At 42.2% G+C, this 20,850-nt stretch overlaps 1 protein-coding gene across 1 annotated transcript in view; it reads right to left on the bottom strand.

The window, feature by feature from the left end:
* Positions 1 to 460: 460 nt before the first annotated feature.
* Positions 461 to 20,850, bottom strand: part of TRABD2B (TraB domain containing 2B) — a 267,881-nt gene continuing 247,491 nt past the window's right edge. Inside the window, exon 7 of the mRNA XM_044302192.1 lies at positions 461 to 3,227. Coding sequence (XP_044158127.1) covers positions 3,011 to 3,227 — 217 coding nt within the window. The 3' untranslated portion in view covers positions 461 to 3,010. The remainder of the gene's footprint in view (positions 3,228 to 20,850) is intronic.

Raw genomic sequence — 20,850 nt, 5'->3', positions numbered from 1 at the left:
ATTCCGCAAAGTGGGTGGAGTCAGTGACAAATGGCATGGTCATGGTCCAGAATGGTGGAATGGTGAGATCGGGCTTGTGTGAGCGGACTATAGAAAATTATATGGTACTTGCAGGGGTGTAGCTAAAGGCTCATGGGCCCTGGTGCAAGAGTTTAGCTTGGGCCCCCCTTCCCTCACCTCACAGTGCTTTGTGACCAGGGGCAGGGAAGCACATAGCCTTGGTGCTGCCGGAGGCAAAAATCGACACCCCTATGCCAAATTCTTGACCTAACCCCCTCCCTCCGGCAAGAGGTGTAACTTAGGCTACTTTCACACTAGCGTTATTCTTTTCAGGTATTGAAATCCGGCAAAGGGTCTCAATACCGGGAAAAAAAAGCATCAGTTTTGTGCATTCTGAATGGAAAGCAATCAGTATGCATCAGGATGTCTTCCGTTCCGTCCCTTTTACGGTATTTGACTGGACAAAATACGCAGCATGCTGCAGTATTTTTTCCGGCCAAAATCCCTGAACAATACCACACTTGCCTGATCCGGCATTAATTTCTATAGAGATGTATTAATGCTGGATCCGGTACCAAGTGTCGTGGAAATTTCTGCATTTTCGAATCTGGGTTTCCAGTCTGCGCCGGGACATAGGAGGAGCTATTTTCATTTTTGATCTTTGGAAAAATTGAAATACCGGATCCGTTTTTTTTTGGATGATACTGGATGACAGAGTATTTCACTGGATCCATCTAACTGATCCGGAAAACAAGGATATCCGTTCGTATACGGTTGCCGTTGCCGGAACTGCCTGCCGGATTCTAATAACGCTGTGTGAAAGTACCCATAACCAGCATGCACTTTCTATAATACCAGTGTCTTCTTATGCGGCACAAGGGTCTTTGGGCCCCCTCAGGCTCCTGGGCCAGGTAGCGACTGCTATCTCTGCACCCCTATAGCTACGCCCCTGGGTACTTGCCAAAACACAACAGAATGGACAACATCATTTCAGCAAAAAAAAACTTTTTTTTTGTCCATAATAAATATAGTTTGGTTAAAGGGGTTGGCCACTGTAGACCAATGTGTGTGTAACATGATTATATGGCACTTACTGATATAGCCGTTTTTTTAATTCTGCATCATTTTCTATATTTTATAAGGTATGCTTTAATCTTTTCTTTACTTGTCACCCATCTCCGTTCCTCCAATCTACAGGAAAAAATAAGGGTATGATAGGGGTTCTAAAGAGTGTACGAAGTGGAAGCAGAAGGCTCTGGACACTGTCTAATTTCCAACATTGGCATACTGCAGCTCGGCTCCCATTCACTTGAACAGGAGCTGAGCTGCAATACTACAGCCACTACTTACTGAACAGTGCTGTCTACTTCTAGCTCCGTACAGTGCATGCGGTAGTCTCCGGTGCTGGTAACTGCCTGAAACAGATGATTAGTGAGGGTGTCGGGTGCTGGACCTCTACTGGTCTGATATTGATGACATGTCAGGAGAGGCGTTGGATCTACTTCGCCAGTAGATTGGCCAAATTAAAATAAGGCCTCTAGTATAACCTGTTGATTATTTTGGATTATAAAATTGGCTTTCAAAGTGTCAGTGAAGGAAAAAATATAAATTGTATTTGATTCATATAGTCCACCCTCTCAACAATCTCTCGTGGCCACTCATAAACACAGAAAAATAATCCTTCAAGGCCCTTCGACTTCTAACGAGTCTTCTTGTAAGGGTAATATCATGTTAGTAAAGTTGGTACTGGCAAAGAGGCCTCAGTGATTGGGCACTGCCCAATTTATGTACCCTATAAGGTCTTATGCACACGACCGTGCCTGTACCGCGTTCAGAAAACCACAGATCTGCAAAATACAGATACCTTCTGTGTGCCCTCCACTTTTTTCTCACTCCCTTCAATAGAAATTACTATTTTTATCCGCAATACGGACAAGAATAGGACATGTTCTATAATTCGTGGAACAGACATAAAGATGTGGACAGCCCAGGGATGACATTGTGTGCTGTTCGTCTTTTTTTTGCATGTGCTATTCGCAAAAAATGCAAAATGTGGTTGTGTACATGAGCCCTAAGGGTACGGCTACACGGTCAGGTTTCCTGATGCAGTTTTAGAAGCTAAAATCAGGAGTGGATCAAAGGAGAGAAAGTATAAAGGACAGATACGACTTCTCCTCTTTTTTTATTCACTTCTGGTTTTGGCTTCCAAAACGGCATTGTGTGGCCATACCCTAAGTCTTTTCTTCTCATTGGCCGTTCAGTTGACCGATGAACTGGTTTGAAATAGCAAGGACTCACTAAGTTTCCATTCAAATTGACATCACAGGGCTGCATTGGGAGCCTTTGTTGACAGTCTCAGTAGATTTGATTGAAAAACGAGTGCGGCATGTAGCTGTACTCATTTCATCAAACCAACAAGAAACCACCGAAGGACCTTGGTAGACCCAATTATAAGCCAGAGATAGAAAGGGAAGCCACAACATTAGTGTCAACCGAGCCTTACACGGTTATATAAATTACAAAATTTAAAGGAGTCTCCCCTAATAATCAAAATTTGAAGGAAAGAACATAACTATAGGGAGTTTGGAGGTAAGTCACATTAGTCCCAGAAACCAATACAGATTGGAAATGGTAGTTGTGAGACCATGTTACATATCATGTGTTGGGGTTCAGGAGCTTAAGGTTATGTCCCAGGACAAAGTTCTCCATTTTGTGGTGGTTCTACCATCCATGAAGATGCAATCACTAGTAACGTGACCGGTTCCTAGTACATATCTAAGACATCTTTTCATGAACGTGGCTCTAGCTTAAGAAAAGTTGAGGTCCTCATAGTTTATAGGCACAAACGGTGTAAGAAAGCAAAGTACACAACACTTATTTTTGCTTCCTCTCCCGAGAACACTATTATTTTTCACTTGCTTGCATTGATTGTGTTTTTATTGTTTTCTTCTTCTCATTGAAAGTTCATCCAGATTATATCCAAAACATGTTTTTCCAGATCTGTATACTGTCAGGATCCAGTTCTCATGACTGTGGCCAAATATACAGTTAACAGAAGAGGCAAGATGATAGACAGAGCCAGGCCACGTGTGGGTGCTGTGTTGCTCTGAACGTTCATTAGCTCCACGTACACATCGGACTGGTCATCTTGGTCGGAAAGCCACGTGAGGGAATCTGCGGTTTGCTCCTCGTTGAGGTTTCTGGTGTTTGAAGGCAATGTGGTTGTGCTGCAAAAACGGAAAGCAGAAGTTATTTTATGCTGGTGGCAAAAAGTGAAATACAGTATAAACTGATTTGGCTTCAATAAAAAAAAACTAAAACATGCCAAGCATCTGGTTTCATTAACTCATCAATCCAAAGATAGTAAGTATGGGACAGAGCAGTTGCTTGCTAATTATTACCGTATTTACTTCCATCCTAAGGCTGAGTTCACATCAGCATTCAGCCTTTCCGTTCTCCTGCTCCATTATAGGAGCAGGAGAACGGAAAGGACAGATTCGGCACATAACTGAGCCGAACGGAGCCTACGGGCTCCAAAGACTATAATGAGGTCTGTTAGGTGTCCGCTCAGAGAAAGATTTTTGAAGTGGAGACAAAAGTCCTGCACGCACAACTTTTGTCTCCGCTTCCAAAATTTTCCTCCAGGCGGAAAGTATAGTCTATGGGGCCCAAATCTGTCCTTTCCATTCTCCTGCTCCTATAACGGAGCAGGAGAACGGAAAGGCTGAACACTGATGTGAACTCAGACTGATGCAAGGCTTAAATTTGTCTGAAGCCACTGATTTCAGCAGGACCAGCCAACTATGTTATGTAGATGATAGATGTAGATGATGTTGCAGGAAAGAAGGATCGGACATGTTGAATTGCAACATGCCCAATCCTTTGTTCTCATGAGAGCAGAAAAACGTCCCAAAGAAGCAGGCTGAGGAGCGCTGGATACAACAGAGTCTCTTTATTCATGTAACATGTTTTGAAAGCAACGTTTAAAAAATATAGCCTGAGGCGCCCATCTATCAGTGCTGTTGTCCGACATCCTGTGTGAATGTGTTTTCAATGGAAAAAGGAGAAAGCTGCTGATAGATACCTCTGGAGATGACTTATCTCGTCTGAAAACAATAGGCTCGGCTTTGAAATTCAACATGTCCGATCCTTCTTTCCTCCGGCATTACCTATTGGCCCCTATGCACATACAATAGTTGGCCGGTTCTGATTGTTGGGTTCAGCTCACTTTTCTCTTATGTGTATGGGGCTTTTAGTAAAACTTTAGAGCTTTTTTAAGAAAAACATTCATGTAGAATTATGTACTAGAATAAGGTTCAGGCCGCAACATCTACAGATCCTTAATGTTCTCATCTCTTGTATTTACATGGCCAACACAATTATTCTATACTATTATATTTAATGTTTATGCAATGATTCTTTTCTTTCAGTGCTCAAGGCTTTGTATGTTTTTAGCTACAAAGAGATATTTTCTACTTTAGCTACTGGCTTGCCATTATCCTTACTGAATAAAGCAGAATCTAACCGTGAATTATGAAGACGGAATAATAAAAATAATAAAAATTCTTTACAGGTTATTATTCTTTGTGTCCAGACTCCAAGGATAAACATGCATTCCGCTGCTTTTTATACAAAATGACATGTGAGTAGTATAAAGGAGCATAAACGTCAAGTGCTGTGAAAGGTGCAGGTGGCAATTAAAGCATAAAGCTGGCCATAGACAGTAGATGAGAATTCTCATACATACAAATGGTTTATATGCCTTACCTTAGGGAATTGTACAATGCCTAAGAGTGTATGACCAGAGGAAGCCTACAGAACCTTGGTTAATTAGAGAACCCCATAAAGGGGTTCTCCAGTTTCACAGTAAACCTTTTTATCTGGCCAGAGTACCCCAAACACTGCATATTATGCCTCTAATACCTGTTTTTCATGTCAACACTTTGGTTTCCCTGTTCTCAGCATCACTGCATCCTGGCAGGATGTATACATTCAGAACTTCCTGTTTTCATTGGCTTCTGTCCAACAAGACATAGAGAGGGGAGGTGCAGGGGGCATGAATAGTGCAGAGGGAACAGTGTGGCAGGTGGAGAAACCCTAGGAAACATTACAGAAAAAACAGCTGGGTTTAGATAGAAAACCCAACAGGAATCTGCCTAAAACAGGAAGTTCTGTATGTAAACTTCCTGCCAGGATGCAGTGATGCTGAGAACAGGGGAAGGAAAGCACTGACAAAACAGGTAATTAGGGAAAAATATGCAGTATTTGGGGCAGTATTTTGGGCACTATTGGCAGATAAAAAAAAATTCATTAATGCAACTGGAGAAACCCATTAAAGTTGACTCTTGAAATTAATTTCATGAACCTAAATAAAGTCTATGATCCCGAACAGTGATTGGTAATATACCCATGGCCTTTATTCTGCACGGGCAGAGAGGCCAATACAAGGGAAAGATGTACCTTACCCCAGCAAGAGTAGCTAGCCTTTGAGGGTTTCAACTGCCAGACCTAAGTGATCAGCTTGGCAGTTACAAGTAATGGCACACAGCTTGGCAGTTATGGTCTCTAATGGGCACACAGCTTGGTTGTTACAGTCTCTGATAGGCAAAAGGCTTGACGGATATGGTCTCTAAACCTACTCCCAAACATTGGTGTGAACAGAACCTTACCCAGCCTCAAGGACATAACTATAGGGCATGCAGAGTCAGCCACTGCTTATTGGTACTGGTGCCTGAAGAGGCTCAAGGGTCATGCCACAGAAGCAGACACCTGTAATATAAATGGCTCACGATAGCTGGGGCCTTGTTGCAGATTTTTCATTGCACCCTGGAACTTCAAGTTATGCATGAGCTTACATGAAAACACTTAGATGCATTACAGCAATCTTCTGTGTCTTTTTTCCATTCACCTTTGTGACAGACACATTCTCTGGTCAGATATCATGGATTTTCAGGGACAGTTGGTGACAGGTTGCAAAGTGCCTTGTGCAGACCTACAGGCCCAGCTGTCAGAGCTATTTGCTCCCTGATAATTCGGTTATCTAGAGCAGGGACTATATTGTAAACACAGGCACTTTGGCCTATCTTATCCAGCTCTTGGTGGCTAGGTGTGAGGAGCAATGTTCAGTTCTCTCCAGCAAGGTCAGAGCGGGGTATGAAATATTTATAGTCTCTAAATAAAATCCTTAAATGTGTTAATAGGGGATGAAATATTTGCTGTGCCTCCAAGAAGTATATACGGTAATTCTTGTTTTGCATTTTCGGTTCTTTCCAATAGAATTTTCAGTTAATAGAATAGAGTGCCTTGTTTAGAACAATCTTTCTTGTGGATATGTATGGCTAGCCACCCGTCGGTCCATCCATGCAAACTAACATACTTCATGATCTGAACCTCTCACTTAGTGACGGACTGGGGTGCCTAGGGCCCACCAGTAACATTTATTGTAAGGGCCCACTGTAAAACTAAAAAACAAATACTACCAGCTACCACAACAGCAGGAAGATGATTGAATATGGGGGTTCCAGCAGCAACTTTGAGAAGGCAGGTCCTTGAGAAAAAAGAATACTGGTTGGCGTGCCTCTATTGCTAAAAAGTCTTCTCCGCCACCTGATAAACCACATAAACTGTGTGTTTTGTTAAATAAGGTATCAGGGTTTTTTGAAATTCTGTACACTGCATATCTATATGTGTTGTCTTCTGTGTCAGTCGTCTGTGTTATGTGCAGGGGATGAGGAACTGGGGGCCCACCTTTGTGCATGGGCCTACCAGGGGATTCACCTGTTCCCCTGTGGGCCAGTCCAAGCCTTCTCTCCCTCTACTCTCCAAGACTTTTCTTGTGCTGCTATAGTTCTCTGAGTTGCTCTACCATGGACAATGAGATTAAATCCCAACATCATCATGACCCAGCAGTGATCAATAAAATTAATTACCCACATACATGACCCAGCAGTGATATTCTGCTTGGAGACACAGCACTGCTGACGCCAGTCATTGGCTGCAGCAGTGCACGCAATCCTGTCCATATCCTGGAATAAGTCAGGGACTGGAAGCTAGCTGAATGGAGCAAGGGTGCAGGACCTGATCCAGGGAGTTATTCTGATTGCCTAAATGGAGTCGGGAAGGAATCTTTTCCCCCTTAAGTGGGGAAAATTGGATTCTACTTCACAGTTTTTTTTTTCCCTTCCTCTGGATCAACTTGCAGGATAACAGGCCGAACTGGATGTATTTTTTTGGCCTTATATACTATGTTACTATTATACATGGACAGATGAGTAAAGAGTAACGGGGTATTGCGTAGAATCCATATGATATTGAGGCGGCTGAAGAACAAAGAGGCCAGAAGTAGTATTGTATGCACATTGAATACACACAGCTATAAAGTGCTACAAGTAAGCACCCAATAGCACGACAAGTAGCAGATGTGTACTCTTCAAAGCGCACACATAACCAACACAACTGTCAGTATATATATTACTCATACAATCATATAAAAAAATAAGACGCCAACAAAGACATGCCAGAAATAATAAGAACCATCCCTGGAAGGACTGAACTATGAATACAGAGAGGCATTTCAAAAGCAAATGATGGACCTTCTCAGAAATGTTTAACCTTGATATCTGATGTTTAACGATTACCATTTACCAGAATATTCTACATCAAATAATTGACTGGTAGTGCCACAGGTGCCGGGGGATTCAACATGAAATATTGTCATTGAAGGGACTGTCCTTCAAAGCACCTTAATAAATGTCTGGTGGAGTTCCCGAAACTCCTGTTCTTATTCAATACATGACCACTGTAGGGAGGTTTGAACTTTCAAGCAGTGGTCATGCATACGCCCTGCCACTCCATTCAATAGCTAGAGGGCAGACATAAACAGCTGAGCACTGGGGTCAATGGAGAGAGCTTTCCTCAGATGTACAGTAATCAAACACCTCCTTACCGTGGTCCTGCAGTGAGGAGGAATGGAGGACTCACAACCACTATTCTAGTGATCGTGGGGTTCCTAACAGTTCGTATTTGCTAAATATTCCTTGTGGGTAGGTGCTAAATATTGTTTTGAATGCAGAGTCACATGGATGTGCAGCTGCCTCTTCATTTATTCTCCATGACCAGTGGTCATCTGCCCTGGTGAAATAGGGGTCATGGGAGCCCATTCCCTCGTCTGATGGCGATCCTGTGGGTATATTGTAACTTAAATTTCTGAAATCCTTTTACAGTGCTGCAAAGTTGAAGCTACTCCACAATGTCCTGATCCTGTCCATGTCTTTAGACATTTCATCCTTGGTCACTTTTTCCTCTTTGCTCCTCAATGATTCCAAGTTTAGAATTGATAAGGTTTATTTTTTCTAATTCTCCATCATAAATTTCCCATTAGAAACATTTTTCTCCTAGAAATTTGAGTTTTACATCACATCTATAAATTTCACTCAACATTGGTTTCGAAATGAAGAGGAAATAAACACTTATGAATGGGGTAAGTTTTCCCTTTAATAAATGATTGCCCATTGCAACCTTAAATGGTACATTTGTATGGTATATTGTTCTGTGCAATAAATTTACAGGGAACCAATTAAATATTATTAGTGGAGAAATGTATATAAAACTTAACAGGGTACGTCTCACTCTTTACTGGAAAGTCAATCATGGCCAGAATTAAACTGTATTGGGTTTTCGGCTAGGTATCAGTTAACCTGCATTTATATTCTTGCCGCCAAATGTCCTCTGTATAAATTTTCTGGCCAAACCTTCAATTTACTCACATTTGCTGGAAAAATAACTTTTACAAACAGGGTGGTCCACGGTTTCTATGTGCCTCTTTATGTGACATGAATAGTGCATGTTTCGTTGAATTATTGGGTAAGTTCTGTGGTTTGTAAGTTCTGCTCTGTGCCTATCGCTGCATGCAATGGCCAAAGCAAAATACAACGTTCTACGGAATTGGAAAACCTTCCAAGAGTTAGATTGAGAGTGAATGGAAAAAGAGATTACAAGAGTTAGACGCACCAATTATCGGGCAGATTATCGGGAACTACAGTTCTTGCAAACAGTAGTTCCTGACAATCCGCCCATCTGAATGTGTCGCTGATCGCCTGATAAACAAGCAAAACGCTCGTTCATCGGGTGATCCTGTTGCTTGTGCAGGTACCACTGATAATGGCTTCTGGCCAGCCGATTGTGTGGTCTAAACAACGATCTGCTGCTCAGAAGCCATGATTCTGGATGAGGATGAGGGATTGCAACAGTGATCTCCTGTCCACATACAGTGAAGATCCCTGTATGTAAATGTGTGGTCTCCTTCACTTAACGAGCAGTGGACTGTTCGCACTCGGCGGATAGTGGACAATCGGCCGCTGCATCACCTGTGTAAACCCAGCTTTTTGACCCAGTGACATACTGATATAAAAGTATCGGAGCCATTGTGTTCTTATAGCTCCTGTAAAATATGTTAATGATCTCTATGGTCTACTCAGTGGTTGTTCACTAACGAACTCTGAAAGACATTGGACGGCAACTTTGTACAAGGTTTAGAAGATATGAAAAGGCAAAGTGTCATAAGGGAGCCAGGTTTCTCATGGGGTTTTCCAACTCAAGGGTTTTACACCTCATCAGTACAGAGCAGGGTACTTAGTTGGCTAGGTGAGAGACCTTTCACGGAGGTGCTAAGCTAGAGTAGAGAGTCCTACAGACTATTCAATGTTCCTTGGTAAAAAGGATATGCAGATAGAAGCTGTCTCTGTAGTGCCACCTATTGAAGGTATCTACTTTATAGTCAGTGTCTGATCAGTACAGAGCAGGGTGCTTTATAGGCTGCGTGAGAAGTCGTAGACTACCTATTCCAGGTTTGGCTTTCTCCACAATAAGAAATATTCATCACGAGACTAAACAAAAACCTCTCATGAAGCCCCCAAGCACCCTGGTCTGTACTGATGAGGAGCAAAAACCCTAAAACCGATGTCTGAGGATGGGATTCATTTTGGAGGAGGCTCTATGGCTGGCTGATATCCTTAGTTATATTGCAAGGCCTATTTAAAGGTCATACATTGATCATAGCTTAGGTACCTCCAATAGGTAGCACTACACAGACTGCTTTCTTTACCTTGGAAGTGAGCTAATCTGCATATACTTTACCCCACTACTTGACCAATAAGATTCCCTATGCCAGCTTCGGCACTCTCCACAAGAAGAAACGGTCCCACTGAGACCTTCTAGAGAAGGATAATAAAGGTTTCTACTACTTCTCATTTTTCCACTTATAACTACAGCTTGGGTAAGAATCAGATGGAGTATTTGTGTGCATGCAAACTTAAGAGACACACACAATTCTCTTGTAGGACCAGAACCACACACTTGGTTTGGCACATCCAATATTTAAAGAAGTGGTATGCAACAATACTAGAACGTTCAGGACTGAAATTGCTGAAAGGTGTTCTCTTTCATCCCGAGGTATACATTATCCTCTCGCAAACCTGGAGATTTTCTATTAATATTTTATAGAATACATTCAATTGCCATTACCGTAACATTGCCATTATATTTTCCTGGACCGTTGTCAGATATTTACCACGAAGAAGGTTGAGGTAGCCATAGGGGATATTTAATGGTCCTTTTGGATAGTGCATGTATTTCTCCAACCCGTATTTTTAGAAATTTCCAAACTGTAGTTAAAATGTGGACATATAAATTGTACAGGCCATTGTTTTAGTCCTCTTGATGTTGTACACTTTTATGGATTTGGGTGGAAAAATCATCTAAAGGTATTTAATAACTTGGAGACTGCTGGGTGCAAATTATCCATAAAAAGTTCCACAGTCTGAAATTGTCGCCTTTGGGTAAAAGAAGGTGGAGGCGTTTAGAGTTGTCTAAAATTGTATCTTTGCTTTAACGGAGAAGAATACGGCCAGCCATTCCATTGACTAGGACCTACATTAAACATATCAAAAAGGCTCCATTTACCTGACGGAGGATAGAAGGAGTGGTATGCATCAGCATATCTTTGCTCAATTGTATAGGAAACAGTGTGCCACAACAACAAAAAATGTACATTGTATTTATTTTATTTTTTACAATTTCAGTCAATGGGCAGATTTGGCATTTCTGGGTCTCCAAGTAAAGTTATGTCTTACCGGCCCCCATTGTATCATTAAGCTCTGCACCCGTCGGCCTGATAATCCCCAATCTCAGCTGAGCAGTGCAGTTGAACCTGCTGCTCAGGCAGAAGGTCTACCCCTTTAGTCAGTTTTTCAGCCAACCATTTGTAGACAGCAGGGAGCCCCCTGATCTCTGGTGCCCAAAACGTTTGCTTAGTTTCTGTGGTGGTAAAGTCCACCTCTGGCAACATGCACCACTGTATGCCTAGACATCGGAGCCTTCCATTGGAGGAAAAACCTACTACAGAAGAAGAACTGTTATGAAGACTCACCTGTTTAGGAACTGCTCTACTATTCTCTATATGATAGTCAACTGCAGGCATAAAACCTGAGCTGAATCTGTTTGTGTCACCGAGAAGACACAGGCTCTGCAAGGGCAGAGAATGACATTTACGGTAAGTGGCACATGAGGAGTGAGGTCCAGGAATGTTGGACTTTACCACCAAAAATGGGAAGCTTTACAGAACGGTGCATTTTCACATCCACATTCCCATTTTATTCTCTGTTTACTTTGTACGTCTGCCTGATTTAGGTCAAATTTACTGGCCGCTCTAAGCTTAACATACCATTCTTGGCAGACTGCTTCAGCTTGGTTTTTCCATAAAAAAAAGATTTAAGGTGGTGCTGCCTTTAATAAAGACATAATAAAAATGGTTTCTCGCACCTTATAATATGTAAATGGACTTAATGTCTGTGCCTAAATCTTCAGTTCCTTGTGGTTCTCTACTCACTATATAACTAGACAGTAACTAAGTTAACTCTTCATTGGCAGGGGGTGGACCTGTTCATTTATGGAGGTGTCGAGTAACGCAGAGGGAATTCATGGTCTAAAGCAAAGTGACCCTATCAGGACTGTCAGGGCATGATTGGATTTGTATTCTGCAACAGCTGGAGATTCACAGGTTGGGGAACATTGGTGTAAAGTGTCAGTAGTGATGTGCATTGTTATACACAGGACCAGACTGGCCTGCCAAAGTACCAGAGGATCCTCTGGTGGACCCAGGCTCTGACACTATAGTGGGCCCCAAAGGTCTAATAGAAAAAAAAAATATTGGTGCTAACCTTGGAACCAATCTCTTGCCTCCAGGGTCTATTTCTTTGATTCAAAACATACTAGACTTTATAGATTATATAAAGGTCAAACCCGGAGAATAATTTTCTCTGGTGGACCCAAGGAACCCCAAGTCCAACACTAGTGAATGATACAGAGCATTATCCGACAACTACATTCACGATGTTCATAGCTAGTGAGCTCAAGAATTCCCTTCTTGTTCAGAGTCTGCACAGAGCTTTATATACCACTTTATTTTGTTGAAAGTATATTCCTCACACAAGGCTTTGCATGGTAACCAGCTGTAGAAAAAATAACATCTCCCAGTCCCCCTGAAGAGGTACAATTATTTAAAGAGCATCTTTTCTTAAAATCCTGCAATGTGCAATTTCTCTGCTATTCTTCTGGAAATCTGCGAACAAATTGACAACTGTACGTTACCATTCTCCTTGTCAGTGGGACGTTTCTCTATACTATCCAATCAGTGCTGACAGTATGCAGAGCGCTAACAAAAACTGGCCCAAAATATTTATTGGGGAATGCAAGTTCTTACAAAAAAAAAATCTATCTATCTATATAGTCGACAAGTCTAGGGCTAAGGTAGCAAACGGAATCTATGCCCCAGGTGAAGGAACGTCTAGCTACAATTCTGTATATGCAGTATTTACACCACTGCAGATTAACCTTATATATGGAAACCTAGATCTCACAGACTCCACTACAAAATTGAATTAAAGGGGTTTCTGGAATTACTATGGTAATGTAGTTGCTTACCTCATGTACAGTCGTGGCCAAAAGTTTTGAGAATGACACAAATATTAGTTTTCACAAAGTTTGCTGCTGAACTGCTTTTAGATCTTTGTTTCAGTTGTTTCTGTGATGTAGTGAAATATAATTACACGCACTTCATACGTTTCAAAGGCTTTTATCGACAATCACAGGACATTTATGCAGAGTCGGTATTTGCAGTGTTGGCCCTTCTTTTTCAGGACCTCTGCAATCCGACTGCGCATGCTCTCAATCAACTTCTGGGCCAATTCCTGACTGATAGCAACCCATTCTTTCTTAATCACTTCTTGGATTTTGTCAGAATTAGTGGGTTTTTGTTTGTCCAGCCTCCTCTTGAGGATTGACCACAAGTTCTCTATGGGATTAAGATCTGGGGAGTTTCCAGGCCATGGACCCAAAATGTCAACGTTTTGGTCCCCGAGCCACTTAGTTATCACTTTTGCCTTATGGCACGGTGCTCCATCGTGCTAGAAAATGCATTGTTCTTCACCAAACTGTTGTTAGATTGTTGGAAGAAGTTGCTGTTGGAGGGTGTTTTGGTACCATTCTTTATTCATGGCTGTGTTTTTGGGCAAAATTGTGAGTGAGCCCACTCCCTTGGATGAGAAGCAACCCCACACATGAATGGTCTCAGGATGCTTTACTGTTGGCATGGCACAGGACTGATGGTAGTGCTCACCTTTTCTTCTCCGGACAAGCCTTTTTCCTGATCCTTGCCCCAGTCCTCAGCAGTCCATTCACCATATTTTCTGCAGAAGATCAATCTGTCCCTGATGTTTTTTTTGGAGAGAAGTGGTTCTTTGCTGCCCTTCTTGACACAAGGCCATCTTCCAAAAGTCTTCGCCTCACTGTGCATGCAGATGCACTCACACCTGCCTGCTGCCATTCCTGAGCAAGCTCTGCACTGGTGGCACTCCGATCCTGCAGCTGAATCCTCTTTAGGAGACGATCCTGGCACTTGCTAGACTTTCTTGGACGCCCTGAAGCCTTCTTAACAAGAATTGCACGAATTGAACCTCTTTCCTTGAAGTTCTTGAATCTTGATGATCCTATAAATTGTTGATTGAGGTGCAATCTTAGTAGCCACAATATCCTTGCCTGTGAAGCCATTTTTATGCAATGCAATGATGGCTGCACGCGTTTCTTTGCAGGTCACCATGGTTAACGATGGAATAACAATGATTTCAGGCATCACCCTCCTTTTAACAGGTCAAGTCTGCCATTTTAACCCAATCAGCCTGACATAATGATCTCCAGCCTTGTGCTCGTCAACATTCTCATCTGAGTTAACAAGACGATTACTGAAATGATCTCAGCAGGTCCTTTAATGACAGCAATGAAATGCAGTGGAAAGGTTTTTTGGGATTAAGTTCATTTTCATGGCAAAGAAAGACTATGCAATTCATCTGATCACTCTTCATAACATTCTGGAGTATATGCAAATTGCTATTATAAAAACTTAAGCAGCAACTTTTCCAATTTCCAATATTTATGTAATTCTCTAAACTTTTGGCCACGACTGTATATCTTCCACATGCTTTTTTTTTTTCAATCTGGACTCTCCTGACCCATGTAAACCAATCCTCTGGTTTGTTTCCATTCTGTATGTAGCACTTCCTGTTGCTGTATCCAGCCAAACCCATGATCCACTTCTCCTTCCTCTGCCACAGCTGGTTTATAGCTCCTCCCACCCAGCTAGTTACATAGACACTCCCCTATAACGACCCCTAACAACGTCCAGCTAGTTTTTAGCTCCTCCCACCCAGCTAGTTACATAGACACTCCCCTATCACTGCCCCCAACAATGGCCAGCTAGTTTATAGCTCCTCCGACTCAGCTAGTTACATAGACATTCCCCTATCACTGCCCTAATGTCATGGCGGGGAGTGGGGGAAACCCCCCACCGTGTGGTGTCAAAGGGTAAAGGGGATCAGCCAGGCCAAAAAGGAGTAATAAGGGAGCATGTCACCTCCTACAACATCCCTAATCCTCTCCCTGACTCCTCACCGTATGAGCAGACCCCGATGGTGGGGCGGCTCAGACCCTGGATACCTAATATTCTGAGTCGCCCTGGAAATCTCTCACTTAGGAGCAGGGGAGAGATGACCTGTTCATCCCAGTAATGAAGGAAACAGGACTCTCTATCTAAGGCCAGGCTGTAAGAAGAGGGGAACACATACAGCATATGGAGATGGCAGGTAAGTGACACCCATAACACACTTACCTGCCACAAACACACTGACTGGAACCCGTGCACAAGTGCAGATGTCCACACCAACATAAAAGGACACAGCACACACCACAAACCACATAGAAACCCAGGACACCATAGCTGCAATAACGTGAGACACCATAAGAACATCTATGACCACAAGGGTGGCCTTCACTGGAAAGATGGTAAAGCCAGGAGCGGTGAACCACCAGCACACACAGCACACACCAAGCCTGGAGGAACAATCTGCTACAGGCTGCTTCCAGCAGAGACTAAATAGCCCAAGCAGCCACACCCACACAAACCCAGTGTTCACAAAACCCTAGGAAGGGAGTTAACCCTTCCAACACCAGACAGGGGAAGGAAGCCACTTAAAGGGGAAGTGGCCACACAAGCAAACACACGTTACCACCGGCAACAGCAGGCGTGACAATCATGTCACGGCAATTACCCAGAAGGCCGAGACACTGCCACTGCGTGTGCTCACAGCAACATGTTGCCGCTGGCAACTGCAAGTGTGGCAACAGTGTCACAGCGTACACCATAGGCCGTGACACCTAACAACATCCAGCTAGTTTATAGCTCCTCCCACCAAGCTAGTTGCATAGATACTCCCCTATCACTGCCCCTAACAACGCCCAGCTAGTTTATAGCTCCTCCCACCCAGCTGGTTACATAGGCACTCCTCTAGCAATGCCCCGCCCATGTAAATAACATAGGAAATAGGAAAGAGCTACATGGACATGGCCATGTGACCACAGCACAGATAAGAGTAATAAAGGTAAAAGTCCTATATTACAAAATTACAGCTACCTCCATAAATGATTATTTTAAAGGATGTGGATGCAAACTGAAAAATACTTTTAAGAGGTGTGCCTGTCAACATGTTGTCAGCCCCTCCCATCTGTGTGCCATAAGTCGAGCTGTAAAGTTAGTTGCTTAGTTTTATCCATATATAAACTGAATAAATAATTTTTAAAGTTGACAACCAAAAGAAGTATGAATGTCAGAGGTGAACCTAACATTTTAAATGTAATTTAAACTGAGGCTTAACACCTACAAAGACTTTTTTATTAGTTTAGACAAATCTTTTTAAATGGCCTTTTTTATGTGTCAACTAGACTTAACTCCATATTGATGCATTATCGTTTTTATTAAAAATTCTTCAACACACCCTAATCCGTGTGTAATCACTTAAAGATGTCTCTCCATCCTGGAAAAGAGATGCAATTATGTTTAAACTAGTCCTTCAGGATCAGAACGATGTCATCCTAACGAGAGACCTGGACATTGTTATACGCCAAAGAAAAGCAATTCATATTGCATAGCTAAAAGCAAGCCTGATTTGCTAAGACAAATTGTTTGGGTGGTCTTGGGTAGGATTCAAAACAAGATTACGACCAAAGTGTCTTCTTTATAACAAACTCTCAACATTCCTCAAACATCCTAGAGCAATGTATTTATGAGGAGATTGCAATGAGCTGTTAACAAAGTTTTTTGTCAACAGTGTCCAGATCGTAAAGGGTAAAATTTTATTACATGAACATCAAAAAGGTGCTTTGAATACTGAACTAAGAAGAACTGTGTGTTAATAAAGTATCTAAAGAAACAATGAATTACTTAGTATAAAACTGTATCATCTAACCTTATAGTTGTTCTTTACTAAGTAGACTCAAGGCAAGTCATCCATCTGGTCTCCTATGGTCTATTGCAGGACATGACCACCAGGACAACTTGTCCCAAAACCATGGACCATGGTGAAAAAACCATAATGAATGACAAAAATTTTAAGTAATACTTATGAATAGTTCAATAGCTCAATATACTGATGATAATGTACCAGCATTTACTGTGAGCTGTAAAATTATGATAATTACTAATGAAATATTCTAATCAAGTGCTACCAGCCTTAAAACATAATTCTTTTACGGACACAGGTTGCTTATTTTTATAGACTGTCCATAAATTTCTAGCCAGTTGGCAACCCTGGACCAGATTGTCGATGTAACAGCGGCTGCTGTGCGCCGCTGTTCCCCTGCTTACCACCGCGGTCCCGGGCATCATGTTCAGCGGTGATCTGCTGCTAGTGCTTTCCATTCACAGCTGCAGTCCTGGCCTCTGTCTGTGTAGGTACTGTTGTTCTGGGATCCTCTCCACAGTTTGCTCTCAGCCCTGGCCACAGCATGCTTGTTGTTTGTTTCCTGCAGCACTTCCTTAAAAGTCAGCGCGCGTCACTTCCTGTGATTTATGGGTTAGGTCATGTGACCTCACTCACCAATCCTAGCCCTCCTGCACATATATAAATGGCTCAGCCCCCTTACCAGATGCCTCAGTGTCAAGGTCCTTGTGTCCTGCTAAGGTTCCTGATATCCGCTTGTGTTCCTGACTCGTACTTGTATTCCTAGAGTCTGCTACCTGTTTGATCTCTGCCTGCTTGCCTTGACTCTCCTGTTGCTGATCCGGATTGCCTGACCTGTACCTGTGCCGCCTGCCCTAATCTATTGCCTGTCTGACTACGCCTATGCCTCATCCTTCAGTCCTGCACTGTTGCTCCTGGTTACGACTAAGCCTGCTGACAATGCCTGTACCTCTGGTACCTTTCTCTGGTACCTCCTGGTCCACCTGGACAAGCTGCCTCGTGTGCCTATCCTCCTCGAGAGGTAGCGACCTGGTGTTCCCCTCGGGAAAGTCTATCCTCACCATCAGGGGTACTGTGAAAATCGAGGGGTTCACTTAGACAACGCCCTTAGAGGAGGTAGGACACGTGGCATAGTGGGTTCACACCCGCTGGTTCATGACATTCAATATCACCAGTCTAACCCAGACTGGAATTCACTTGCATAAGACATGACTACAAAGGAGCAGATATTCAATATCAACACTATAGCCCAGTATAGATTGGGATTCCTAGTAAGTAAATTGGGTTGTAATTGCTTAGGACATGAACATAATAGACTAGATATTCAATATCACCATTCTACTGTAGACTGGGATGTACCTCCACAGAACATGAGCACATTAGACCAAACATTCAGTATTACCATTCTAGCTCAGATTGGGACGTAGATGAATAGGACACAAAAACCTTAGACCAGACGTTCAATATCTCCATTCTGGTCCAGATTAGTACAGATGTAGTCAAGCTAAACTTGACTCGGATAACACATGTCACAGTGTTATCTTGGTTATCTTGTGATAAAAGCCATTGAAATCCATTGAAAAATTAGTTCTCTTTTTCTTGCCATTCTTTACTTAACACATTAACCATCAAGTTTAGCTTGACTGCATCTGCATGTACCTGCATAGGATATAAGCACATTAGACCAGACCTTTAACTTGGAGCCCTAAGGTGTCCTCTTTTTGATTTTGTCTGTTTAGTTTTTGGAATGAAGGTCAAAAAAAATGCTGTGAACTTTTTCTCACCCATTACAAAGCAGCTTTTGTCTATGTGACGTTACAAAGTCTGTTTACTCTGGACAACAAAAAACACAACGGAATGGACCACGTCTATGATACACATAAACATAGGGTGGGGTTGTCATGTGAAAGAGGGGTCAATTAAGGACGGCTATGAGGTGCTGATCATCTGGAGGACAGGAGTAGGTGGAATAGAAACACAGGCAGACATTATTTATATTGCACCAGGCAGGCCAAGAGAGAGTTGACCAGACTTGTCAACACACAGTCGCCATGGCACAACACAAGAAAACGAACTGCACATGTAATTGCTAAATGTCTTCCATTTAAAGGAGAGGAGGTTTCTTTTTGTGATCCCCCAAGAAAGTGCAGTGGTTTCTGAGTTTATATTATTTGCTGCTGCTGACATGGAACATGAGGTCTTGATAGTTTTCGAAAGGTGATCGTCTACATATAATATAACTTTAACATAGAAATTGAAAACACCAAGAAGGAAAAGTCACGGAGTTATGGAAATCACAAGATGGATAGACATGGTAATGATATACAAATGATAGAAAATGGAAACTAAATATTAAGAACATCTTCTTGACTTATTCAGTATGAGTGCCATGTGCAGAAATACATTTACGTGCCTAGGCATGCTATCCATGAGCATCAATGGTTGTCCGAGGAATGTTCTGCCACACTAAATGCACTTGGTCAAGCTTGATTTGAGACAAGTCCAGAGACGCTAAAGGCTATACTAGCACAAGCATCATGCGGCTTGGTGTTGTACTGTTGAAGAACGGCTACTGGGACCATACTACTGGTTCAGATTGGCGCTACATGCTTAAAAAAATGTGACCTTAGCTACTTCTTAACTTGAACTAACTTACTGCTTGTCCTTCTTAGGTTCAACCCCCTTCACCACTATCAATTATCCACGGTGCTCTGATAAGTGTTGCAGCTTCTCCCTATCCTAGGCCACACTGACGAGACAGCCACAGCTAAGGCTACTATCACACTAGCGTTAATATAAAAAAGAAAAAAAAGCTTCATTCGTTGTCAATGGGGACAAAATGTAACTGAACAGAACAGAATGCTTCAAAATGGATTCCTTTCCATTTGGTTGCATTCTCATACCGGAGAGCAAACCACAGCATGCTGAAGTTTGCTTTCTGTCATGGGATGCGGAGCAAGACGGATCCGTCATGACCTACAATGCAAGCCCCCCATTGACTTTCAATGGAGTTCATGACTGATCCATCTTGGCTATGTTAAAGATAATACAACCGGATCCATTCATAATGGATACAGATGGTTGTATTATCAGTAACGGAAGCGTTTTTGCTGAACCCTGCCAGATCCATCAAAAATGCTAGTGTGAAAGTAGCCTAAGTGTGCATTTGAAGAAGCCCATGAAGAGAACAGGTGGCCTCAGCTCAGGTTAGTCCTCTTCTTCTTGGATATGCTCAATATCAACATGATCAGGGTAGCAAATACTGTAGCACAAGCCTGAATATGTTATTGACGCCCAGACCTCCCATGGTTTCAATGAACTGGACTTAGATCATCACAGGATCCTAGGTTGATCTAAGTCTGGTTCAGTGGATCGTTGGGAGGTCCAGGTGTTGTGATCCATTAGTCATGTGAAATTGACATATGGGCAGGAGCTGTTTTCAGATGACATACAATAATTTTTATATTAACCTAAATATGACACCTACATTCAGATCAGTTTTTGGTGACATGTATTAAAATGCACCAATGGAACTTCTGTTCTGACAATGGAGAGGAGACAACTTCCATAAGGTTGACATGAGTGATCCTTGTATCCATTGGAGGGGAAGGATGCAGCTGGGAGATCAGGCAACAACATTATGTCTGCCATAGACATGATCATCAAGTCATTTTTGTGCTTTTTCCAATTTAATTTTGTCACCATTTATGATTTTAGCTTGGCCAAGGTGTTTATATTTTTTTTCTTTCGATACCTAACACAGACATGGGCTGGTTGGATTTGCAATGAGATCCGTTGCCATCCAAAGTAGGGGCAAATCAGAAAAAAATGACAGAAATTGACGATGATGGAAGCTATTTCTCAAATATTTTCCACCGTAAGAAAAAAAAAAGGAAAAGTTTGAACTTCAAAAAAACAACTTCAGCTGAAAGCACTTTTGCCGAATGGAAACGATTACCCTCATTGCTGTTCTCATCTGATAAATATCTGATATGATGAGAAGTGG

This window comes from Bufo gargarizans, chromosome 7, assembly GCF_014858855.1.
Source record: "Bufo gargarizans isolate SCDJY-AF-19 chromosome 7, ASM1485885v1, whole genome shotgun sequence".
In the NCBI taxonomy this organism is placed as follows: Eukaryota; Metazoa; Chordata; class Amphibia; order Anura; family Bufonidae; genus Bufo; species Bufo gargarizans.
The sequence above is the reverse complement of the archived record's forward strand: the minus strand, read 5'-3'. Positions and strand labels throughout refer to the sequence as shown.